Raw genomic sequence first — 25,029 nt, 5'->3', positions numbered from 1 at the left:
GGGAGAGGGTGGGGCTGGCTCTAGGGGCGGGGCCTGTCCAGGGAGGGGGCGGGGCTAGCTCTAGGCGCCCTCGGTGCCAGGCTTTACCCATCAATGAGACCAGGCCTGGCTCGAGGGGGCGTGGCCTGCCGGGAGCAGGGGCGTGGCCCGCTGCCGGGCTGACCCCGCCCCCTCCCGCAGGGCTCCATCATCAGCAGCCCCCGGCCGCAGGCTCGGGGGCCACCGGGGGGGCCAGCGGGAGCCCCCGAGGGCTACAAGGCCCCCCCCCGCCCCGTCTCCAACTCCTCCTCCTTCCTGGGGTCCCTCTTCGGCAGCCGACGGGGAAAAGGCCCCCCCGGCCCCCCACCCGGGGCGGGGGGCCCCACTTCGGCCTCGGCCTCCTCTTCCTCAGCTTCATCCTCCCATCACCATCACCCCCCCCCCCGCGCCCCCCCCGGCCCCCGAGGGTCCCTCCAAGCTGCAGGCGCTGCACGCCCAGTACTGCCACGGGGCCGGGGGAGCGGCAGCAGCAGGGGGGGGCCCCGGCCCCCCGCCGCCACCCCCATACCCCCAGCAGCCCCCCCCTCCCGCTCGTCCCGCGCCCCCCCCGCCGCTGCCTGCCATCGCCGCCGGAGCCCCCCCCCGTTTCCACGGGGGACCCCAACCCCCGCTGTCGGCACCCCCCCCAGCAGCACGGCCCCCCCGGGTGGGGGGTTCCCCCCGCCACACCCCCATTACACCTTACACCGGCCCGGCAAGAGGGGGGGTGCCCCCCCCGGACCCCCCCGCCAGCCCATCTCCCCCCCTACCCCTCTACAGCCCCGCACCCCCCCCACCACGGGCTGCCCCACCCTTACCCCCCCGGCCCCCCCCCCGCACCACCACCCCCCGCCACCCCCCGCCCCCGCCGCCGCCAAGCATTTCGTTTTCGGAGGGGGGGGCGGTGGCCCAGCCGGGGGGGCCCTCCGGGGGGGTGGCGGCGGGGCAGCCCCCCCACCCCATCACCACCATCATCATCATCATCACCACCACCCGCCCCCCCATTCCCCCATCCCCCCCCACCCCTCTTACCCCCCTCTGCCCCCCCCTTCGCCCCACACCCCCCTCAGCCCCCACTCCCCCGCCGGCCCCACCTCGCCCCTGGCCCAAGCCGGCCAGGGCCCCCCCAAACCCAAGGGGGGGAACCGCATCAGCACCGTGGTCTGACCCGACCTCCCCCTCCCGCCCCGGCAGAGGACGGACACAACTCATGGCAGCGATGGACGGCGCCGGCATGCTGGATGCGGTGGTTATTTTTGTAAAACCCCCCTCCCCCCGCCTTTTTTTCCCCCACCCCCCCACCCCAAAAAAAACCCTGCACGTGGCTCGTGTTTGGCTGCTCATGCCTCGCCCCCGCGGGGGTGGGGGCACCCGGACGCCTGGGTCCCCCCCTCCGCCATCCTGGGGGTCCGGCGTTGAGGATGGCCCCCCCCCGGCTCAGGCTGAATGTCACATGGCACTTTAACCTCCCCCCCCCCCCCCCCCCCCGCCTCCTTCCTCCCCTCCCTCCTCCCCATCCTTTCCCCTCCCTCCCGCCCCGGACGCCTGGGTCCCCTCCCCGGGGGACACCCGAGGGCCGCAGACCCAGGGATGCGCGCGGAGGGGACCCAGGCGTCCGGGTCCCCCCCCCTGGGGAGGACCCAGGCGTCCGGGCCCGCATGCGCCCGCGCCGGGCCCTGTATATAAGAGACTGTATATTTGATGCTTCATAAACGGACCGGCCGGCCCTTGGCGTGTGACCTGCCTGCGCCCCTTTCTGGGGGGTGGGGGGGGGTGGGGAGGGTGGACGCGACACCTATAGGGGCTATAGGGGCTGTGGGCGAGGGGGTTTTAAGGGCCATAGGGAGATGGGGGGGGGGGGGGCTATATGGAGCAGGGCCATGGCAGGAGTTAGAGGGGGCTCTGGGGCTATAGGGACCCTGGGGCTACAGGGGATTTGATAGGGGCCCTAAGGATACAGGGCGCTGGGTCTATACAGTCAGGAGGCTATAGGGCCCTGGGGCTATATGGGCCTGGGGGCTATAGGGGCCATAAGAAGGAGACTGGGGGCTATGGGGGCCTGGGGCTATATGGGCCTTGAAAGGGGTGCTGGGGCTATAGGGCCCCTTGGGATATACAGTCAGAGGGCTGTAGGGATGCTTAGGCTATAGAGGCCTGGGAGATATAGGGACCTGGGGGCTATAGGGGCCATAAGAAGGAGACTGGGGGCTATGGGGGCCTGGGGCTATATGGGCCTGGGGGCTACAGGGGCCATAATGGGGACCCTGGGGCTATAGATGCCTGGGAAATATAGGGGCCTGGGGGCTATAGGGGCCATAAGAGGGGGCCTGGGAGCTATGGGGGCCTGGGAGCTATAGGGGCCATAACGGGGACCCTGTGGCTATAGATGCCTGGGAGATATATGGGCTTGGGGGCTATAGGGGCCATAAGAGGGACCCTGGGGCTATAGAAGCCTGGGAGATATATGGGCTTGGGGACTACAGGGGCCATAATGGCACCCTGGGAGCTATAGGGGCCATAATGGGGACCCTGTGTCTATAGATGCCTGGGAGATATAGGGGCCTGGGGGCTATAGGGGCCATAATGGGGACCCTGGGGGCTATAGGGGCCATAATGGGGACCCTGTGGCTATAGATGCCTGGGAGATATATGGGTCTGGGGGCTATAGGGGCCATAACGGGGACCCTGGGAGCTATAGGGGCCATAATGGGGACCCTGTGGCTATAGATGCCTGGGAAATATATGGGCCTGGGGGCTATAGGGGCCATAATGGGGACCCTGGGAGCTATAGGGGCCATAATGGGGGCCCTGTGGCTATAGATGCCTGGGAGATATATGGGCCTGGGGGCTATAGGGGCCATAATGGGGACCCTGGGAGCTATAGGGGCCATAATGGGGGCCCTGTGGCTATAGATGCCTGGGAGATATATGGGCCTGGGGGCTATAGGAGCCATAATGGGGACCCTGGGAGCTATAGGGGCCATAATGGGGACCCTGTGTCTATAGATGCCTGGGAGATATAGGGGCCTGGGTGCTATAGGGGCCATAAGAAGGACACCGGGGCTATAGGGGCCATAATGGGGACCCTGGGAGCTATAGGGGCCATAAGAAGGACACCGGGGCTATAGGTGCCGTTGGATGGGGAAGGAGAAGCTGCGAAGGCGCGGCGGGGCGGGGCGACGGGGGCGGAGCTCCCCTTAGCCCCGCCCCATCGGGGGGCCGCGCTCGCCGTGGCCCCACCCCGCGCTCCGCCCCTCCACCCCACGGGCGTCCGGGCGGCGCATGCGCGCTGCGTCCCTTTAAACGTGCACAAGAAGCCCCGGCTCCTCCGCTGACCCATCCGCGGAGGCGAGCCGGCGGCGAGGATCCCTCCGCCGCGGGGAGGGGGCGGAGCCTGCGGACTATTTCGCCTTCGCTTCTCCCGCCACACCGCCTCCTACCGGCCAAACCGCGGTGGTGGACGTGTCGGGGGGGTGTTTTCCCCCCTCCCTTTTCGCGCCCTCGGAGCCGGTTGCGGCGATGTCGCCGCGCTCAGCGCCCTCCCCTCCCGTGGCGGAAGGAGACGGAGCCGTGAAGCGAATCACAGCGCCGCCCGGGGCGGCGTGCGCGCCCGCGCCTGCGCAGTGTGTGCGGGCGCGCGGGGCGGGGGGGGGGGGGGGGGGGGGAGCGAGAGGAGGAGGGAACCCAAGATGGCGGCGGCGGCGGCCCGGCCGGGGGGACCGGGCAGGCCTCGGGCTTGAGGCGGGCGGATCGCGGGGCCGGTGGGGGCTGCTTACCGCGGCTAGGCGGCGGCGGGGCCGGGGGGGACCGGCGGAGCAGGTCGGCGGAGGCACCCGGGCGCTCTTGTCCCCCCCCTTTCCCCGGGTATTGGGGAGGGGGGGGCGGCCCGGGGCCTGTGAGGGGGCGGCCCGGGGGCCTGTGAGGGGGCGGCGGGGGCCTCCATGGCCCCCTGAGGGGGTCCCCCGCGGGCAGCGAGGGAACCCTCTCCCCCCCCCTCGGTGGGGAGGATGGAAGAGGGGGAGCAGCAGCGCGGAGGGGGCGGTTGGGCCGAGTGGGGGCCCGCCCCGGGTGGGTCCCCGCCTTGGGGCACCCCCCCACCGCCGGAGGGGGACGAGGAGGCCAAGCGGGGTCGTGGCGGGGAGTGGGGGGGTACGGAGCCCACCGGAGACGCGGTTCCCCCCCGGTCGGCTGCCGCCCCCCCTAAAGCCGGGGGGGAGGAGAGAACCACGGCGACCCCTCGTCCCCCCAAAGCCGGCGGGGAGCCGCGGGGGAAAGGCGGGGGAACCGGCAAGGGACCCGGTGGGCGCCTCCCGGGTGAGGAGCGAAGCCCCCGCAAGACCCCCGAGGAACGGGGGGCCCGGAGCGGGGATCGCCTAGGCCCTGAGGACAAGGCCCGGAGGCCCTTTGGGGGTCCCCGCAGCGGGGGGGAAGCCCCTCGGGGTCCTCCCGGTGGTGGGGACCAGCGGGGCGAATGGGGAACGCCTTGGTTATCGGTGGCCGGTGAACTGGAACCCCCCGAGGACTTTTTACCCCCCCCCGAATGCCCCGTTTTTGAGCCCAGCTGGGCCGAGTTCAGCGACCCCCTGGGTTACATCGCCAAGATCCGCCCCATCGCCGAGAAAAGCGGCATCTGCAAGATCCGACCCCCCGCTGTGAGTATGGGGGGGGCCCCCCCCCCCACCCACCCAGCCCGGGGGGGGGGTGGGGGTGGTGGGGTGGCTGGAGGGGCCCCCCCTGCAGCTGGGGCTTCCTGCCCCACTGGGGTGAGCATCCCTTGGGGTGTAGGGTTGGGGTTTGCTATGGGGTAGGTGCCCCCCTGGGGGGGGGTAATTGCCCCCCCCCAGGGGGGGTAACTTCCCATTTTGGGGGGTAATTACCCCCCCTGGGGGGGTAACTTCCCATTTTAGGGGTGTACTTGCCCACCTGGGGGGGTATTTTCCTTTTTTGGGGGTATATTTGCCCCCTGGGGGGTTATATTCCCATTTTGGGGGGTAATTTCCCCCCTGGAGGGTTATTTTCCCATTTAAGGGGGTTAAATGCCCCCCCCCCCCCCCCCCGGGAACTTCCCATTTTGGGGGGGGTATCTTCCCATTGAGGGGGTTTAACTGCCCCTCTGGGGGGGGCAACTTCCCATTTAGGGGGGTTAATTCCCCCCCCCCCCCCCCCCCCCCCCCAAATGCCCCCCCACACCTCCTGTGTCCTGGGTGTAAATACCCACTCAGGGTGGGAAAATGCCCCCCAACACTGCTATGGGGGGGGGTAAATGCCCCCGTGGGGGGGGTAAATACCCCCCAGCTTTTGGGGTAAATACCTGGGCTATGGGGGTTTGCACCTATTTGGCTGGGGGGGGGGGTAAATACCCCCCCAGTCTGGGGGTAAATGCCCAGACCGGGGGGGGGTAAATACCCCCCCCTGCCGAAGGGGTGCCCATGGGCTGGGGGGGGTCCCCGCTGGGGCTGGATTTTGGGGGTGCTGCACGCTCCAGACCCCACTTTTTGGGGACGGGGGGGGGTGTTGAGGGTAAGGGCCCCCCGTTTCCCCCCAGCAAGGCCCCTCGCCCACCCGCCTCGTGCTGGGTGGGGGGAGCTGACCCTAAGGAATTCGGGGTTCCCCCCTGGGGAGTGGAAGGGGAGGGGGGTGCCCCCTTTGGGGAAGGGGGGGGGGGGTCTGCGTGTTTGCCCCCCCCCCCCCACGCCGGCCTTCACAACAACAACAGTGACACGGCCAATATGGCTGCCACCGCCGAGCCTTTGTCTGGCGAGCAGCGGGGGGGAGCCCGGCCGGAGCCAGGGGGGTCCCCCCCAAGTCGGGCAGCGCCCCTTGAGGGGGAGGTCCCCTAGAAGGGGGGGGGACAAGTGGGGGGGCTGAGCCCCCCCCCCCCCCCCCCCCCATCCCTGCCAGCCTTGCTCCCGCTTGCCGCCCCCTTCTTCATGGCTTCTTTCCTGGTTTTTTTTTTTTGGGGGGGTGGGGGTGGCCGCGTCGCGTCCCTTGCTGGGGGTGGGGGGGCAGGGGGTCCCTTTGTCCCCTTTCTCAGTTTAGGGGGGGCCCTGGCTCTCGTTTTGCGGGGGAGGGGGACACAGGCCGAGCCGGTCCCCCCAGCTTGGCGGGGTGGAGAAGGGCTTCCGGAGAGGGCCGGGCTCGGCCGCGCTGGCGTCACTGGCTCCCCGCGTGGGCCCCCCCCCCCCCGCCCCCCGCTTCATCCATCGTGTGTGTCCCCCCCCCCCAACGTGGGGTGCCTGCCGTGGGGCTGTCCCGTACGATATGGGGGGTATGCCGCGTCGGGGTGCACCACCCCCCCCCCTCAATTTGGGGTGCACGCGGCTGTGTTTGCAGCCCTGGGGGCTGCCCTGCCTGCGTAGGAATGGGGGGGTCCTCGCTGCTAACCGCCCCTCCCCCCATCTCCTCGTCTCCCCAGGACTGGCAGCCCCCCTTCGCCGTGGAGGTGGACAACTTCAGGTTTACTCCCCGCATCCAGCGGCTCAACGAGCTGGAGGTGAGCGTGGGGGGGAGCTCTTTCGCCCCCTCCCCGGCTGATTTCGGGGTGCGCGCAGGCCTCACACCCCCTCCCCGCCTTCACCGCCACCCCCACCACCCCCCCGGCAGGCGCAGACCCGGGTGAAGCTGAACTACTTGGACCAGATCGCCAAGTTTTGGGAAATTCAGGGTTCCTCGCTCAAGATCCCCAACGTCGAGCGACGCATCCTCGACCTCTACAGCCTCAGCAAGGTCTGGGGAGGGGGGAATCGGGGGCGGGGGGGGGGGGTGGGGGGGGATGCAACCGTTTTTGGGGTGCTTCATGTATGTGTGTGTGTCCCCCCCTCCCCTTCCTCAGGTGGTGATGGAGGAAGGGGGGTACGAAGCGATCTGCAAAGACCGACGGTGGGCTCGGGTGGCCCAACGCCTCGCTTACCCCTCGGGGAAAAACATCGGCTCGCTGCTGCGCGCCCACTACGAGCGCATCATCTACCCCTACGAGATGTACCAGTCGGGGGCCAACCTGGTGGTGAGAAAACGGGGTGATTTAGGGGGGGGAAAAAAGAAGGGATTACGGGGTACCCCCCCCACCCCCCCACGCACACACGCGCTGAGGTTCTCTTCCCTTCAGCAGTGCAACACGCGGCCCTTTGAGAGCGAGGAGAAGGACCGGGAGTACAAACCCCACAGCATCCCGCTGCGCCAGTCCGTCCAGCCTTCCAAGTTCAACAGCTACGGCCGTCGGGCTAAACGCCTGCAGCAGGAGGTGAGCAGCCCTAAAAAAAAAAACCAAAAAAACAACCCCGCCATCCCACCCCCACCGCCACGTTTTTAGGGGATCCCCTCTGTCACTTTGCCGTCCCGCAGCCGGAACCGACGGAGGAAGACATCGAGAAAAACCCGGAGCTGAAGAAGCTGCAGATCTACGGGGCCGGCCCCAAAATGTTGGGCTTGGGGCTGGTGGCCAAAGACAAGACCCTGCGTAAGAAAGGTATGGGGGGAAACCCCCCCCCGGGGTGACTTGGGGGGCACATGGAGGTGGTTGTGACCCCCCCCCCCCCCTAATTCTTCACCCCACAGATAAAGAGGGTCCCGAGTGTCCCCCCACGGTGGTGGTGAAGGAGGAACCGGTGGGACCCGAGGCCAAGGTGGAGCCAGCGTCTCCCCGCGCTTACCTGGAGGGGAAGGAGGAGCTGCGGCACAGCCCCGAGCCCTGCACCAAAATGACCATGCGCCTGCGCCGCAGCCACAGCAACAGCCAATTCGTAAGTACCCCGCGCCGTGGGGCAGGGGGGACCTGACGCCGTGGGGCAGAGCCCCCCCCCTCCTCCCCAGCCTCTTTTGCCTCTCTCCAGGTCGATTCCTACATCTGCCGGATCTGCTCGCGGGGGGACGAGGACGACAAGCTGCTGCTCTGCGACGGCTGCGACGACAACTACCACATCTTCTGCCTCCTCCCGCCCCTGCCCGAAATCCCCAAGGGCATTTGGCGCTGCCCCAAATGCGTCATGGCGGTGAGGACACGGGGACCCCCCCTCCCCCCCCCCCCAACACCCGCGTCGCGCCCTGGACCCCCCGTCTTGCGTCATGTCCCGGCTGTGGGGCTGGAGACCTCCCCCCCCCCCACCTCGCGTCGTGTCTGTGGGGTTAGGGACCCCCAGCTCATGGCGTATCCTGTCTGAGGGACTGGGGACCCCCGTCTGTGGGGTTAGAGACCCCTGTGTCATGTCTGTGGGGCTGGGGACCCCCGACGCGATGTCCCATCCCATCTGTGGGGCTGGGGACCCCAGTCTGTGAGGTTAGAGACCCTCGTGTCATGTCTGTGGGGCTGGGGACCCCCGACTCAATATCTTATCCCATCTGTGGGGCTGGGGACCCCCACGCTGACCCCCTGCCTCGCATCCCCTGCTGTCTGTGGGTTTAGGGACCCCCGTGTCACATCTGTGGGGCTGGGGACCCCCACGCTGACCCCCTGCCTCACATCCCATGCTGTCTGTGGGTTTAGGGACTCCCATGTCACATCTATGGGGCTGGGGACCTCCGACTCAATATCTTATCCCATCTGTGGGGCTGGGGACCCCCACGCTGACCCCCTGCCTCGCATCCCCTGCTGTCTGTGGGTTTAGGGACCCCCGTGTCACATCTGTGGGGCTGGGGACCCCTATGCTGACCCCCTGCCTCACGTCCCCTGCTGTCTGTGGCTTTAGGGACCCCCGTGTCACATCTGTGGGGCTGGGGACCCCCACGCTGACCCCCTGCCTCACATCCCCTGCTGTCTGTGGGTTTAGGGACCCCTGTGTCACATCTGTGGGGCTGGGGACCCCCATACTGACCCCCTGCCTCACATCCCCTGCTGTCTGTGGCTTTAGGGACCCCCGTGTCACATCTGTGGGGCTGGGGACCTCCGACTCAATATCTTATCCCATCTGTGGGGCTGGGGACCCCTATGCTGACCCCCTGCCTCGCATCTCATGCTGTCTGTGGGTTTAGGGACCCCTGTGTCACATCTGTGGGGCTGGGAACCCCCGACTCAACATCTTATCCTATCCGTGGGGCTGGAGACCCCCATCTTGACCCCCTCCTCATCCCTTTTTCCCCCAGGAATGCAAGCGACCGCCGGAGGCTTTCGGCTTCGAGCAGGCGACGCGGGAATACACCCTGCAGAGCTTCGGGGAGATGGCCGACTCCTTCAAAGCCGACTACTTCAACATGCCCGTCCACGTGAGTACCCCTGGGACCCCACGGGGACCCCCGTGAGCCCCCCCCCTAAATCCCTAATGTGTCCCCCCCCCTCCCTTTCGCTGTAGATGGTCCCCACGGAGCTGGTGGAGAAGGAATTTTGGCGGCTGGTGAACAGCATCGAGGAGGACGTGACGGTGGAGTACGGCGCCGACATCCACTCCAAGGAATTCGGCAGCGGTTTCCCCATCAGCGACGGCAAAAGGAAGCTCTCGCCGGAGGAGGAGGTGAGGGAGACCCCGTCCCCACCCCGACGAGGGTGTCACCGTCACCCACGGGAGGGTGACGCTCTCCTTAACGTCCCTCGTTAGGAGTACGCCGGCAGCGGTTGGAACCTGAACGTGATGCCGGTGTTGAAGCAGTCGGTGCTGTGCCACATCAACGCCGATATTTCGGGGATGAAGGTGCCCTGGCTCTACGTGGGGATGGTCTTCTCCGCCTTCTGCTGGCACATCGAGGACCACTGGAGCTACTCCATCAACTACCTCCACTGGTGGGGGGCTTGGAGGGGGGGATGTTTGGGTGGTGAGGGATGGTCCTGGGAGAGGAGAGAAGGGTTTTTGGGGTGTCCCATACCTCATCCACCCACCCAGGGGTGAGCCTAAGATGGGTTCTGGGGTGAGAGGAGGTTTTTGGGGTGCCCCTGACCTCATCCACCCACCCAGGGGTGAGCCTAAGATGGGTTCTGGGGTGAGAGGAGGTTTTTGGGGTGCCATGACCCCCCAGGGGTGAGCCCAAGATGGGTTCTGGGGTGAGAGGAGGGTTTTGGGGTGCCCCTGACCTCATCCGCCCACCCAGGGGTGAGCCTAAGATGGGTTCTGGGGTGAGAGGAGGGTTTTGGGGTGCCCCTGACCTCATCCACCCACCCAGGGGTGAGCCTAAGATGGGTTCTGGGGTGAGAGGAGGTTTTTGGGGTGCCCCTGACCTCATCCGCCCACCCAGGGGTGAGCCTAAGATGGGTTCTGGGGTGAGAGGAGGTTTTTGGGGTGCCCCTGACCTCATCCACCCACCCAGGGGTGAGCCTAAGATGGGTTCTGGGGTGAGAGGAGGTTTTTGGGGTGCCCCTGACCTCATCCACCCACCCAGGGGTGAGCCTAAGATGGGTTCTGGGGTGAGAGGAGGTTTTTGGGGTGCTCCATACCTCATCCACCCACCCAGGGGTGAGCCTAAGATGGGTTCTGGGGTGAGAGGAGGTTTTTGGGGTGCTCCATACCTCATCCACCCACCCAGGGGTGAGCCTAAGATGGGTTCTGGGGTGAGAGGAGGTTTTTGGGGTGCTCCATACCTCATCCGCCCACCCAGGGGTGAGCCTAAGATGGGTTCTGGGGTGAGAGGAGGGTTTTGGGGTGCCCCTGACCTCATCCACCCACCCAGGGGTGAGCCTAAGATGGGTTCTGGGGTGAGAGGAGGTTTTTGGGGTGCCATGAGCCCCTAGGGGCAAGCCCAAGATGGGGTCTGGGGCGGGAGGAGGTTTTTTTGGGGTGCCTCTGACCTCATCCCCCACTAAGGGGCAAGCCCAAGATGTGGTATGGGGCGAGAGGAAGTTTTTGGGGTGCCATGACCCCCCAGGGGTGAGCCCAAGATGGGGTGTGGGGTGGGAGCAGGTTTTTTGGGGTGCCCCTGACCCCCCCCCCCCTCCAGGGGCAAGCCCAGGTCCTGATACGGGGTGGGAGGACAGGTTTTGGGGCGCCCCTAACCCTGTCATCCCCGTCCCCCCCCCCCAGGAGCAAGCCCAAGATATGGTACGGGGTGGGAGGAGGTTTTGGGGCGAACCCAAGCCGTGGTATGGGGTGGGAGGAGGATTTTTGGGGTGCCCCTGACCCCGTACCCCCCAGGGGCGAGCCCAAGACGTGGTACGGGGTTCCCTCCTTCGCGGCGGAGCACCTGGAAGAGGTGATGAAGAAGCTGACGCCGGAGCTCTTCGAGAGCCAGCCCGACCTGCTCCATCAACTCGTCACCCTCATGAACCCCAACACCCTCATGGCCCACGGTGTCCCTGTGAGTATCGGGGTTCCCTCAGCACCCCCCAAAACTCCTTATCCCCCCTCCCTTACCCTGAATTTTGTCCCCCCTTTTAGGTCGTACGGACCAACCAGTGCGCCGGCGAGTTCGTCATCACCTTCCCCCGGGCGTACCACAGCGGTTTCAACCAGGGTTACAACTTCGCCGAGGCCGTCAACTTCTGCACTGCCGACTGGGTGAGCCCCTTGCGCCCCCAAAAATCTAGGGGGTGAACCCCAAAATCTGGGGCGAGAACTCCACGTTTAGGTTGGGTGCTCCTTGGGGAGGAGGATGCTTGGGGCGCTCCAAGCATCAAGCCGGGATTTTGGGGGTCCACCGCCACGGTTCAAGCCGGGGATGCCCGGCTCCGTTGGGGGATACGTTTTGGGGTACGGGGGGGGTTGTCCCCCCAAATTTGGGGGTTTGCCCTAACGCCCGGCGTTGCCTGCAGCTGCCTGCCGGTAGGCAGTGCATCGAGCACTACCGACGTTTGCGACGTTACTGCGTCTTCTCCCACGAGGAACTCATCTGTAAGATGGCGGCTTGCCCCGAAAAGCTGGACCTCAACTTGGCGGCCGCCGTTCACAAAGAAATGTTCGTGCTGGTGCAGGAGGAGCGTAAACTCCGCAAAGCGCTGCTGGAAAAGGTGGGGGAACGCCGGGGGAACCCCCAAAAAATTTGGAGGGGCTGTGGTGGGGCTGATGATTGTGTTTTACGGCCCCCCCCCAGGGTATCACGGAGGCGGAGCGGGAGGCTTTCGAGCTGCTGCCGGACGACGAGCGGCAGTGCGATAAATGCAAGACGACGTGTTTCCTCTCGGCGCTGGCTTGTTACGACTGTCCCCAGTGCCTCGTCTGCCTCTACCACATGGACGACCTCTGCAAGTGCCCCCGCAGCAAGCAGTACCTCAGGTGGGGGGGGGTCCTCCGCAATTTAGGGGGGATGGGGGCACCGTGGGACGTGGTGGGTCTGTAAGAGGGGATTGCGGGTTGGGTTTGGGGGTGCTGGGGGTCTTGGTTTACTCCTGGGGGGGGATGGGGGTACGGTTTGGGGGTGCTGTAGACCTTGATGTGCCCCTGGGGGGGCACATGGGTAGGGTTTGGGGGTGCTGGGGGTCTTGGTGTGCCCCTGGGGGGGCACATGGGTTGGGTTTAGGGGTGCTGGGGGTCTTGGTGTGTCCCTGGAGGGACACATGGGTAGGGTTTGGGGTGCTGGGGGTCTTGGTGTACCCCTGGGGGGGCACATGGGTAGGGTTTGTGGTGCTGGGGGTCTTGGTGTACCCCTGGGGGGGCACATGGGTAGGGTTTGGTGTGCTGGGGGTCTTGGTGTGCCCCTGGGGGGGCACATGGGTTGGGTTTAGGGGTGCTGGGGGGCCCCAGTGTGTCCCTGGAGGGACACATGGGTAGGGTTTGGGGTGCCTGGGGTCTTGGTGTACCCCTGGGGGGGCAAATGGGTAGGGTTTGGGGTGCTGGGGGTATTGGTGTACCCCAGGGCAGGTACATGGGTAGGGTTTGGGGGTGCTGGGGGGGCCCCAGTGTGTCCCTGGAGGGACACATGGGTAGGGTTTGGGGGTGCTGGGGGTCTTGGTGTGCCCCTGGGGGGGCACATGGGTAGGGTTTGTGGTGCTGGGGGTCTTGGTGTGCCCCTGGGGGGGCACATGGGTTGGGTTTAGGGGTGCTGGGGGGCCCCAGTGTGTCCCTGGAGGGACACGTGGGTAGGGTTTGGGGTGCTGGGGGTCTTGGTGTACCCCTGGGGGGGCACATGGGTAGGGTTTGGGCTGTTGGGGGGTCTTGGTTTACCCCTAGAGGGGCACATGGGTGGTGTTTTGGGGTGCTGGGGGTCTTGGTTTACCCCTAGAGGGGCACATGGGTGGGGTTTGGGGGTGCTGGGGGTCTTGGCGTACCCCTGGGGGGGCACATGGGTGGGGTTTTGGGGTGCTGGGGGTCTTGGTGTACCCCTGGGGGAGACGTGGGTGGGGTTTGGGGTGTTGGGGGGTCTTGGCGTACCCCTGGGGGGGCACATGGGTGGTGTTTTGGGGTGCTGGGGGTCTTGGCGTACCCCTGGGGGGGCACATGGGTGGGGTTTGGGGTGCTGGGGGTCTTGGTGTACCCCTGGGGGGGCACATGGGTAGGGTTTGGGGGTGCTGGGGGTCTTGGCATACCCCTGGGGGGGGGCCGTGGGTAGGGTTTGGGGGTCTTACTGCCTCCCTCATGCCAGTGGGGGGGGGACGTGGGCCCGGTTTGGGGGTCCTGTTTGCCCCTGCCATCCCCTTGGGTTGGGCCTTGGGCACAAGAAGGGGCTCCCAACGACTCCCCGACCCCTGTGGGGGGGTGGTGGTGGACCCCCCCCCCCAAACCCCTCCCTATTCCCCTGCCCCCCAGGTACCGCTACACGCTGGACGAGCTGCCGGCCATGCTGCACAAGCTGAAGGTGCGGGCCGAGTCCTTCGACACCTGGGCCAACAAGGTCCGCATCGCGCTGGAGGTGGAGGACGGCCGCAAGCGGAGTGAGTCGTGGGGCCGAGGGGGGTCTTAGGGGGGGCTCGGAGGGGTTTTTGGGGTGCAGCCCTGACCTCCCCTCGACCTGTCTGCGCCTGGCCAGCGCTGGAGGAGCTGCGGGCGCTGGAGTCGGAAGCACGGGAGCGCAAGTTCCCCGAGAACGAGCTGCTGCATCGGCTCAAGGGCTGCTTGGGTCAGGCTGAGCGCTGCGTCTCCGAGGCTTTGGGGCTCATCAGCTCCCAGGAGACGGGGTGAGTGTCCCCCCGTGTCCCCCGCTGTGTCCCCAGCCTTCCCTCCGTGTCCCCGACGGTTCCGTGTCACCCTCCTGACTCCTCTTTCTCTTCCCCGTGTCCCTGTCCTGTTGCCTTGGGCCACTGCCAGACCCCTGTCCCTCTTCTGCTTCCCTGTGTCCCTGTCCTGTCCCCCATGGACCCCAGCCACCCCTGTGTCCCCATCTCATCCCGTATGGACCCTGTTGTGTCCCCTATGGACCTCAGCCACCCTCGTGTCCCCGTCCTGTCCCCTATGGACCCCAGCCACCCCTGTCCCCCTGTCCTGTCGTGTCCCCTATGGACCTCAGCCACCCTCGTGTCCCCGTCCTGTCCCCTATGGACCCCAGCCACCCCTGTCCCCCTGTCCTGTCGTGTCCCCTATGGACCTCAGCCGCCCTCCTGTCCCTGTCCTGTCCCCTATGGACCCCAGCTGCCCCTGTCCCCCTGTCCTGTTGTGTCCCCTATGGACCTCAGCCACCCTTGTGTCCCTATCCTGTCCCCTATGGACCTCAGCCACCCCTGTCCCCCTGTCCTTGTCCCCTATGGACCCCAGCCACCCCAGTGTCCCCCATCCTCTCCCCCATGGAGCCCAGCCACCCCCATGTCCCCGAGCCCCCCCCATGGACCCCAGCCACTCCCATGTCCCTGTCCCTTCCCCTATGGACCCTGTCCCATCCCCTGTGTCCCCATCCAGTCCCCCACGGACCCCAGCCACCCGTGTCCCTGTCCCATCCCCCATTGAGCCACCCCCGTGTCCCCATCCACCCCCGTGTCCCCATCCCAGCCTTCCCCTGGATCCCAGCCCCCCCCCCGTGTCCCCCACCCCGTCCCCACGGTCACCCCGGGAATGACGTACCCCTCCCCGTGACCGCAGGGTACCAGCACCCTCGTTGACGGTGGAAGAACTCCGCGCCTTCCTGGAGCAGATGAACCAGCTGCCCTGCGTCATGCACCAGATCGGGGAGGTCCAGGTGAGTTGGGGGGGGGCCCCCTCTGCGTCCCCCGATGTCCCTTTTTGGGGACACACACGCACACACGGAGTATCACTGATGCCGGCCCCCCCATCCAGGCCTTGCTGGAACGCGTGGAAGCTTTCCAAGCGGAGGCACGGGCAGCGCTGGAGTCGGCCCCCCCGGGGCCGGGGGCTCTGCGGGGGCTGCTGGAGCGAGGAGCCCGGCTGGGTGTGGAGGTGCCGGAGAGCCGGCAGTTAGAACGGCAACTGGCCCAGGCCGCTTGGTTGGAGGAAGTGACGGCCACCCTGCGGTCCCCTCGTGCCCGCGTCCCCCTCCCCGTCATGAGGGGTCTTATCCAGGCCGGTCGTACCGTCGCCCCCAGCCCGGCTGTCGACGTGGCCATGGCCGAGCTGCAGGAGCTGCTCACCATCGCTCAGCGTTGGGAGGAGAAGGCTCAGATGTGCCTGGAGGCCAGGTCAGGATGCGGCCCCACGGGGGTGGGGAGGGGGGGGAAAGGGGCTGGGGGCTGCACTCTGGGGCGGAGAGGGGCTGGGGGACAAATCCCACAGCCCCCCCGGGGGGGGTGTTAAAGGGGCCAGGGTCAGACCCATGATCCCTGGGGGGGGGGGGGGGGGGATAAAGGGGCTGGGGGCTGCCCCCCTTGTCCCCAGAGGGGCCAGGGGCTGCCCCCCCCCCCGTCCCTGGGGGGGAATAGAGGGGCCGGGGGCTGCCCCCCCCATCCCTGGGGGAGGACGGAGGGGCCGGGGTCTGCCCCCCTTGTCCCCAGAGGGGCCATGGGCTGCCCCCCTTATCTCTGGGGGGGGACAGAGGGGCCGGGGGCTGCCCCCCTTATCTCTGGGGGGGGACAGAGGGGCCGGGGGCTGCCCCCCTTATCTCTGGAGGGGGGCAGAGGAGCCGGGGGCTGCCCCCCTTATCTCTAGGGGGGGATAAAGGTTTGGGGTTCGGCTGCTTCTCTTCCCAGGGGAAGCTGGGCTGGGGCCAGACACTTGGGGGGACCACACCTGGGTTTGGGGGGGGGGGGGGTCCTCTGGGATCTCGGGGCCGGGGGGGGCTCGAGCAGCCGGACGCCTGGGTTCTCACCCCCTCCCCGCAGGCAGAAGCACCCCCCGGCCACGCTGGCTGCCATCATCAAAGAAGCAGAAAACATCCCGGCTCTCCTGCCCAACATCCAAGCGCTGAAAGAAGCCCTGGCCAAAGCCCGCGCCTGGATCGCCGACGTGGAGGAGATCCAGGTGGGCTCCGGGGACGCCCCTTCTGCCCTGGGAGGGGGCTTTTAAACACACCCCCCCCCCCCCCCCCCTTCACCTCCGCGTCTTCTTCACCTCCGCGTCTTCTTCACCCCCGCGTCTTCTTCACCCCCGCGTCTTCTTCACCCCCGCGTCTTCTTCACCTCCGCGTCTTCTTCACCTCCGCGTCTTCTTCACCTCCGCGTCTTCTTCACCTCCGCGTCTTCTTCACCTCCGCGTCTTCTTCACCTCCGCGTCTTCTTCACCTCCGCGTCTTCTTCACCTCCGCGTCTTCTTCACCTCCGCGTCTTCTTCACCTCCGCGTCTTCTTCACCTCCGCGTCTTCTTCACCTCCGCGTCTTCTTCACCTCCGCGTCTTCTTCACCTCCGCGTCTTCTTCACCTCCGCGTCTTCTTCACCTCCGCGTCTTCTTCACCTCCGCGTCTTCTTCACCTCCGCGTCTTCTTCACCTCCGCGTCCTCTTCACCTCCGCGTCCTCTTCACCTCCGCGTCTTCTTCACCTCCGCGTCTTCTTCACCTCCGCGTCCTCTTCACCTCCGCGTCCTCTTCACCTCCGCGTCCTCTTCACCTCCGCGTCCTCTTCACCTCCGCGTCCTCTTCACCTCCGCGTCCTCTTCACCTCCGCGTCCTCTTCACCTCCGCGTCCTCTTCACCTCCGCGTCCTCTTCACCTCCGCGTCCTCTTCACCTCCGCGTCCTCTTCACCTCCGCGTCCTCTTCACCTCCGCGTCCTCTTCACCTCCGCGTCCTCTTCACCTCCGCGTCCTCTTCACCTCCGCGTCCTCTTCACCTCCGCGTCCTCTTCACCTCCGCGTCCTCTTCACCTCCGCGTCCTCTTCACCTCCGCGTCCTCTTCACCTCCGCGTCCTCTTCACCTCCGCGTCCTCTTCACCTCCGCGTCCTCTTCACCTCCGCGTCCTCTTCACCTCCGCGTCCTCTTCACCTCCGCGTCCTCTTCACCTCCGCGTCCTCTTCACCTCCGCGTCCTCTTCACCTCCGCGTCCTCTTCACCTCCGCGTCCTCTTCACCTCCGCGTCCTCTTCACCTCCGCGTCCTCTTCACCTCCGCGTCCTCTTCACCTCCGCGTCTTCTTCACCTCCGCGTCTTCTTCACCTCCGCGTCTTCTCCCCCCAGAACGGTGACCACTACCCCTGTCTGGATGACCTGGAGGGGCTGGTGGCGGTGGGTCGGGACCTACCGGTGCGGCTAGAGGAGCTGCGGCAGCTGGAGGTGCAGGTCGGCACGGCTCATTCCTGGCGGGATAAAGCTTCCCGTACTTTCCTGAAGAAAAATTCTTGCTACACCTTGTTGGAGGTGGGTGACGAGGATGCGTGGGGTGGGGAGGGGAGGCCAGGGGGGCTGCGCCGTGTTGACCCCCTTTACGTCCCCGTAGGTGCTGTGTCCCTGCGCCGATGCCGGCTCCGACAGCAGCAAGCGGCTGAAGTGGCGGCAGGAGCCGGGGCTTTACAAACTGGACGCCGAGAGCTTGGGGCTGTCGGCGCAGGATCTTCGCGACCCCGGCGCTGTGGTGAGCGGGGGTTTTTTTCTTTTTTTGGGGGGGCTGCGGGGCACCCCTCATCCCCCCTACCACTCACATCCTTCTCGTTTGTTGTTTTTTTTTTTTTAAAATTTCCTCCAGATCGTGGCGTTTAAAGAAGGGGAGCAGAAAGAAAAAGAGGGGATGCTCCGGCTACGCCACGCCAACGCCCAAAAAGCCGCACCACCCCTCCCGGGTCCCGGACCACCCTCCTGCGTCTGCGGGCAACCGGCGAGCCCCGGCATGCTGCAGTGCCAGCTCTGCCGGGACTGGTTTCACGGTGCTTGCGTAGCCTGGCCTCGCTTGGGCTCTCAAAAACCCTCTCCGGCTTGGTGGGAGTGGGACGCCAAATTTCTCTGCCCTCTTTGCCAACGATCGCGGCGTCCTCGGTTGGAAACCATCTTGGCGTTGTTGGTGGCTCTGCAGAAGCTGCCGGTGCGGTTGCCGGAGGGCGAAGCCTTGCAGTGTTTGACCGAACGAGCCATCACTTGGCAGGATCGGGCCCGTCAGCTCCTGGCTTCTCCCGACGTAGCCGGACCTTTGGAGCGGTTGGCGGCTCTGCGGCATCGCCTGCACGGGGACGGGGCCGGCGCCTTGCGGGAGGCCAGCCGCAACGAGCAGACCAAGGTTGGAGGGGTGTATAATGGGGGCTGGAGGGGCTGGGGGGCTGGCTGTGGGGCTGGAAGGGAAAGTATTGGGGCTGGAGGAGGTGTGGGGCTGGCTGTGGGGCAGGTATTGGGGTTGGAGGAGGTGTGGGGCTGGGGGGGGGGGGCAGTATTGGGGCTGGAGGGAAAGTACTGGGGCTGGAGGAGGTGTGGGGCTGGGTGGGGGGCAGGTATTGGGGTTGGAGGAGGTGTGGGGCTGGGGGGGGGCAGTATTGGGGCTGGAGGGAAAGTACTGGGGCTGGAGGAGGTGTGGGGCTGGCTGTGGGGCAGGTATTGGAGCTAGAGGAGGTGTGGGGCTGGGTGGGGGGGGCAGTATTGGAGCTGTAGGGAAAGTATTGGGGCTGGAGGAGGTGTGGGGCTGGCTGTGGGGCAGGTATTGGGGCTGGAGGAGGTGTGGGGCTGGGTGGGGGGGGCAGTATTGGGGCTGTAGAGAAAGTATTGGGGCTGGAGGAGGTGTGGGGCAGGTATTGGGGTTGGAGGAGGTGTGGGGCTGGGTGGGGGGGCAGTATTGGGGCTGTAGGGAAAGTACTGGGGCTGGAGGAGGTGTGGGGCTGGCTGTGGGGCAGGTATTGGAGCTAGAAGAGGTGTGGGACTGGGTGAGGGGTGGATTTTGGGGTTGTGGGGTGAGTATTGGGGCTGGAGGTGGTGTGGGGCTGGGTGGGGGGGCTTGTATTGGGGCTGTAGGGAAAGTATTTGGGGTTGCGGAGTGGGTATGGGGGCTGGAGGAGGTGTGGGGCTGGCTGTGGGGCAGGTATTGGGGCTGGAGAACGTGTGGGGGCTGGTTGTGGGGTGAGTATTGGGGCTGGAGGAGGTGTGGGTTTGGTTGTGGGGCAGGTATTGGGGCTGGAGGAGATGTGGGGCTGGTTGTGGGGTGGATTTTGGGGTTGTGGGGCAGCTATTGGGGCTGGAGAAGGTGTGGGGCTGGCTGTGGGGCAGGGGGAGACCGAGCCCCCCCACTTAATGCCACCATCGTCGTCCCCCCCCCCCCAGGTGTCGGTGGAGAATGGCGATGCCCCCAGCCCGGAGAAGAACGGCCCCCTGCCCTCAGGTGAGTGGGGTCTGGGGGGTCCTGGGGGGGTTGGCGGATCCCCTGGGATCCCCTGTGAGCACCGGGGGGGGGCTGGGATCCACTGGATCCCACATGGGCCCTGTGGATCCCCCGTGAGCCCGAGGAAGGCTTGTGGGCCTCCAGGGAATCCCGTGTGAGCGCAGGGGAGACGGAGAGAGCTAGTGGATCCCTTGTGAGTAGAGGGGGTGCTGTGCGACTCGATGGATCTATAGGGGTGGCATAGGATCCTGCGTGAGCACCGGGACAACGTGGGATTCTAGGGATCCCATGTGGGTGCAGGGGGCAATGTGGGGCCCTAGGGATCCCCCCCCTGTAGATCGGGTGTGAGCGCAGGGGATGCTGGGGGATCAACTGGATCCTGTGTACTCGGGTGGGATCCATAGGAGCCACAGGCGACGCTGCAGGACTCTAGGGAGCCTGTGTGAGCCCTGTCGATCCCATGTGACACTGGACCTGGTGGATCCTATGTGAGCCTAATGGATCCTGTGTGAGCCCTGTGGATCACATGGGAGTACAGGGGCTGTTGTAGGGCTCTATGGATCTATAGGGCTGGCATAAGATCCCTGTGAGTATAGGGACAACGTGCAACTGCAGGGATCCCATGTGAGTGCAGGAGGCACCGTGGGATCCAATGGATCCGTTGTGAGCACAGGGGGAGACTGTGGAACTCGAGGGATCCTATGCAAGCCCTGTGGATCCCATGTGACGCTGGGGGACCCAGTGGATCCCATGTGAGCCGCAGGGGTCCCGTGTGAGCATAGGGGACACCGTGGGATCCAGTGGCTCCCTTGTCAGTATAGGGGGCCACTGTGGGACTCTAGAGATCCTCTGTGAGCCCCGTGGATCCCATGCAACACTGGGATCCATTGGATCCCATACGAGTACAGGGGATATTGTGGGACTCTAGGGATTCTCTGCGAGCCTTGTAGATCCTATGTGAGTACAGGGGACGTTGTGGGACTCCAGGGGTCCTGTGTGAGCCTAGTGGATCCCATATGCCCCTGGGACCCAGTGGATCCCGTGGGGGCACAGTGGGACCCAGTAGATCCCATGTGAGCGCAGTGGCCCTGCGGGACCCTGTGGATCCCTTGTGTAAGCTGCAGGGATCTTACCCGAGCACAGGGATGGTGTGGGACTCCAGGGATCCCATGTGAGCACAGGGGCCACTGTGGCCCTCTGGGGATCCCGTGTGAGCCGTATGGATCCCGCGTGATGCTGGGGGATCCCGTGGATCCCATGTGAACCCCGTGGATCCCTTGTGAGCACAGGGGGGCACCGTGGGATCCAGCGGCTCCCTGGTCAGTGTAGGGGGCACTGTGGGACTCCAGAGATCCCCGCATGGACCCAGTGGATCCCATACGAGTACAGGGGGGCCACTGTGGGACTCCAGGGATCCCACGTGAGCCTGGTGGATCCCCCGTGGTGCTGGGACCCAGGGAATCCCATGTCGGGATCCCCTGGGGGTACCGTGGGACCCTGTGGATCCCGTGTGAGCACGGGGGGGGGGGAGGGGCGTGGGAGCCCCATAGATCCCGTATGTACCGCGGGGGGGGGGGGCGGGGGGCAGCATGTCCCTGGGACGCGGTGTTCCCACGGTGTCCCTGTGCTCCCCCCCGGTGACACGGTGTCCCCTGGTGACACGGTGTCCCCGCGTCCCCTTCCCGGTGACGCGGTGTCCCCCGGGACGCCGTGTCCCTGTGCCCCCTCCCCGGTGCCCCCGCGGTGTCCCCATGCCCCCTCCCCGGTGACGCGGTGTCCCCCGGGACGCGGCGTCCCCGTGCCCCTTCCCCGGTGCCGCCGTGTCCCCGCGGCGTCCCCGTGCCCCTTCCCCGGTGCCGCCGTGTCCCCGCGGCGTCCCCGTGCCCCCCCCGGTGACGCGGTGTCCCCGCAGAGCTGGAGGCGCTGAGCGCGGCGCTGCCGCGGCTGCAGGGCCCGGTGCTGGAGCTGGCGGAGGGGGCGCGGCGGCCGCTGGAGGAGCTGATGATGGAGGGGGACCTGCTGGAGGTGACGCTGGACGAGGCCCAGAGCATCTGGCGGCTGCTGCAGGCCGCCCGCCCGCCCCCCCTCCCTCTCTTCCGCCTCCTCCTCGAGGTACGGGGGGTGGGGGGAGAACCCCTGAACCCCAAAAACACCCTCGCCCACCCTCCGGCACCCACAACCTCCCCCAACCCTTCCCCAGAGCTCCACAGCATCTCCAGGATCCCAAAACTTCTCCAAAGCATCTCCGAGACCCCAGAACTTCCCCGAAGCACCCTGGGGATCCCAAAACTCCCCCAAAATGCGTCCTCTGAACCCCAAAACTCCCCTGGGGGACCCCAAAACTACTCCAAAGCAACCCCAAAACTGTCTCAAAGTATCCTTGGGACCCTAGAACCACCTCAAAGCCTCCCCAGGACCCCAAAACTGCCCCAAACCACCCTTGGGACCCCAGCACCACCTCAAAGCATCCCCCAGGGCTTTAGAACCACCCCAAAGTGTCCCCAAAATTACTTCAAACCACCCTTGGGACCCCAAAACTTGCCCCAAAGCACCCCCCCGGGACCCCAAAACTGCCCCAAACCACCCTAGGGACCTAGAACCCCTTCTTAAAACCTCCCCAGGGTCTTGGAGCTGCTCCAAGGTGTCCTCAGGACCCCGCAACCATCTCGAAGCACCCCCAGAGCTTCAGAAGGGCCCCAAAGCACCCCCAAAACTGTCCCAAAAATGCCCTGGAGACCCCAGAACCACCCCCCAACCCTCCCCAGAACTCCAAAAATGCCCCAACATGTCCCCAGGACCCCAAAACTGCCCTAAACCACCCTGGGAACCCTAGAAACTGCTCCAAAGTGTTCCCCAGGACCCCAAAACTCCCCCAAAGCACCCCCAGGACCCCAAAACTGCCCCAAATCACCCTTAAGGACTCCAGAACTGCCCTACAGCACCCCTAGGACCCCAAAACTGCCCCAAACCACCCTGGGGGCCCCAGAACCACCCCTGTCACCCTACAGCACCCCCAAACCATTTCTTAAGTGTCCTGTTGACCCCCCCCCCCTCCCAAATTGTCTCAGGGACCCCAAAACTGGCCCTATGCTGCTCCTCTTGCCCCTTTCCACCTTCTCCTCAAGGTAGGGTCCCCAAAATTCCCCCTGGGGACCCCAAAACTGTCCCCACGCTGCTCCTCTTGCTCTATTCCACCTCTTCAGGGTAGGGTCCCCAAATCCTTCCCGCCTCCCCGGGAACCCCAAAAACATCCCCACACTGCTCCCCTTGCCCTGTTCCAGGTCCTCCTCAAGGGTACAGTCCCCAACCTCCCCCGAAACTCCACGGGGGACCCCAAAATCACCCCAGGGACCCCAAAACCATCCCTAAACTGCTCCCCTTGCCCTCTTTCACCTCCTTCTCAAGATGGGGTCCCCAAAATCACCTCAACCTCCCTGGGGACCCCCAAACTCCCCCTTCCCTTGAACTCCAGGGGACACCACCACCCCCACCCCCCCCCAATCGGGGTGGGGGGGTCACTGATGGGGTGTGTGTGTGTCCCCCCCCTTCCCAGCTGGAGCAGGCGGAGCGGCGGGGGGCTCGCGCCCGTGGCCGGGACCCCGAAAGACGTCGGAAACGCCGGGCGGAACGGGGTGACCTCCCCCCCCTGGCCAAGGAGGAGCTGGAGCCAAAGAGGAGTCGGGGTCCCGAGGGGGGGACCCCCCGGGACAGCCCCCCACCCGGCCCCCACACTCTGGGGGTGAGTGGGGGGACAGTGCCAGTGGGGGGACACCCAGAGTTTGGGGGGGACAGTGACCCACTGGGGGGTTTTATAGGGGCCCATCTCCCTCGGGGGTTATGGGGTGGGGGTATATGGGGGGGGATTATGGGGTGAGGGAGGGTCCCAGGGGGGCTGGGGGGTACAGGGTGGTGTGGGGGGGGGCCACACGGTGTAGGTGTGGGGGCCATGGGGGGCTTACAGGGTGTGAGGGGGAGGGTTTAGGGGGTGGGGGCCCCCATGGGGTTTTGGGGTGCCCCCCACCACCATGCCCCCCCCTCCCACCCAGGACTCGTGACGTGGAGCCCCCAGCTCGGACGAACGCGCCTGCCGGCGGCGGGAAGGGACTGGGGGGGGCTCCCCCCCTTCTCTCCCCCACCACACAACCCCCCCCCCGCGATGTAATTATTTGAGTTGATTTCTTTTGTATCGTTAAGCCCCGGGGGAGGGGGGGCCCACACACACACACACAGATGGGGGTCCGGGGGTCCCCCCAAACCGGGGGGGGGGCCCCAACCAGCACAGCAGGGCCAGCCCCCCCCCCCCCCCCCCCCCCGCACCGGGTTTTTTATAGGATTGGGGGGGTGGGGGAGAGGGGGGGTGGGGGCGGATTTGGGGCCCCCCTGCCCCCCCCCCCCGCCGACACTAACAGTCTCGGGCTCTTTGTAGCGGGGTGGGGATGGGGGGCCTTATTTTATTGTATTATGATTTTTTTTATTATTATTAAACTTTGGAGGCTAAAAGGGATTTGGGTGATTTGGGGGGGGGGGGGTGTTCCCCCCCCCACCTGACTGCGCAGCCATGTGGGGAGTATTCGCACTACGCATGCGCTTCTGGGGGGGGGGGGGGCGGTGCGGCGGGCGCTGGGGCGCTTCCCCATTGGCCGCGGTTTCCGCCAATGGGCGAGCGGGGAGGGGCGAGGCCCTGGGCAGGTGGCGGCGGCAGTGCGAGGCGGCGGCTGTTGGTTCCTCCGCTGAGATAAGCCTGGAGTGATTCCTCCCCCCACCCACCCTCTCCTGAGGTAAAAACCTCTTCCGTGAGGTAAAAATCTACCTTTTTTGACGTAAAATCCCCTTTTCTGAGGTAAAACCCTTTTCTGTGAAGTAAAGTTTACCTTTCCTGAGGTAAAAATCCCCTTTCCTGAAGTAAAACCTTCCTCCCTGAGGTAAAGCACCCCTTTCCTGAGGTAAAACCCTCCTCTGTGAAGTAAAATTTACCTTTCCTGAGGTAAAAGCTCCCTTTCCTGAGGTAAAATCCCCCTCCCTGAGGTAAATATTCCTTTTTTTTTTCTTTTTGAGGTAAAACTGTCTGTCTTGAGGCAAACCCCTCCTCTGTGAGGTAAAATTTACCTTTTCTGAGGTAAAATTCCCTTTTCTGAGGTAAAATCCCCCTCCATGAGATAAAAAATTCCTCTTTCCTATGGTAAACCCCTCCTCTGTAATGTAAAATTTACCTTTCCTGAGGTAAAAAAACCCTTTTTCCTGATGTAAAATCCCACTCCGTGAGGTAAATATCCCCTTTTTCCAGGAAAACTCCTCCTTTTTTGAGAAAAAAACACTCCTTTTTGGAGGACTCCCCCCCCCTCTCCCCCCCAGTAAATATCCCTTTTCCTGAGGTAAAACTTTTTTTGAGATAAACCCCCTCCTTTTTCTTGAGGTAAAACCCCTCCTTTTTTTGAGATGAAACTTTTTTCTTTTGAGAGAAAACCCCTCCTTTTTTTGAGGGAAAACCTCCCTTTTTTTGAGGGAAGAACCTCCCTTTTTTTGAGTGAAAACGCCTCTCTTTTTTTGAGGGAAAACT

At 65.5% G+C, this 25,029-nt stretch overlaps 2 protein-coding genes across 3 annotated transcripts in view; both read left to right on the top strand.

Moving 5' to 3' along the window:
- Positions 1-3,353, top strand: part of LOC142403246 (IQ motif and SEC7 domain-containing protein 2-like) — a 28,326-nt gene extending 24,973 nt beyond the window's left edge. Inside the window, 3 exon segments of the mRNA XM_075489452.1 lie at positions 181-437; positions 439-1,348; positions 3,147-3,353. Coding sequence (XP_075345567.1) covers positions 181-437; positions 439-1,348; positions 3,147-3,353 — 1,374 coding nt within the window.
- A 344-nt stretch (positions 3,354-3,697) lies between these two features.
- Positions 3,698-23,644, top strand: KDM5C (lysine demethylase 5C). Of its 2 annotated transcripts, none has more exons than XM_075489454.1 (27): positions 3,698-4,670; positions 6,434-6,511; positions 6,622-6,744; positions 6,851-7,021; positions 7,127-7,258; positions 7,360-7,483; positions 7,573-7,757; positions 7,848-8,006; positions 9,094-9,213; positions 9,300-9,458; positions 9,543-9,724; positions 11,067-11,229; positions 11,310-11,429; positions 11,684-11,878; positions 11,962-12,143; positions 13,614-13,738; positions 13,834-13,981; positions 14,877-14,973; positions 15,072-15,430; positions 16,070-16,208; positions 17,357-17,536; positions 17,616-17,750; positions 17,862-18,386; positions 19,415-19,472; positions 21,385-21,584; positions 23,026-23,211; positions 23,519-23,644. In XM_075489454.1, exons 1-27 carry the CDS (start codon positions 4,026-4,028, stop codon positions 23,525-23,527), a joined length of 4,899 nt encoding a protein of 1,632 aa, XP_075345569.1. In that variant the 5' UTR covers positions 3,698-4,025; the 3' UTR covers positions 23,528-23,644. The 2 variants fall into 2 exon arrangements, with proteins under 2 accessions (XP_075345569.1, XP_075345568.1); XM_075489453.1 differs by having other exon boundaries at positions 3,699-4,670; positions 7,124-7,258.
- Positions 23,645-25,029: the final 1,385 nt, after the last annotated feature.

This window comes from Mycteria americana, unplaced genomic scaffold, assembly GCF_035582795.1.
Source record: "Mycteria americana isolate JAX WOST 10 ecotype Jacksonville Zoo and Gardens unplaced genomic scaffold, USCA_MyAme_1.0 Scaffold_146, whole genome shotgun sequence".
NCBI lineage: Eukaryota > Metazoa > Chordata > Aves > Ciconiiformes > Ciconiidae > Mycteria > Mycteria americana.
This window is presented reverse-complemented; position numbering and strand designations above follow the sequence as displayed.

Coding starts and splice junctions, on each gene's coding strand:
- KDM5C (XM_075489453.1), top strand. CDS start 4,026: ATGGAAGAGGGGGAGCAGCAGCGCGGAGGGGGCGGTTGGGCCGAGTGG. Junction 8,007..9,093: donor GCCCCAAATGCGTCATGGCG/GTGAGGACACGG, acceptor TTTTTCCCCCAG/GAATGCAAGCGACCGCCGGA. Junction 11,879..11,961: donor GCAAAGCGCTGCTGGAAAAG/GTGGGGGAACGC, acceptor GCCCCCCCCCAG/GGTATCACGGAGGCGGAGCG.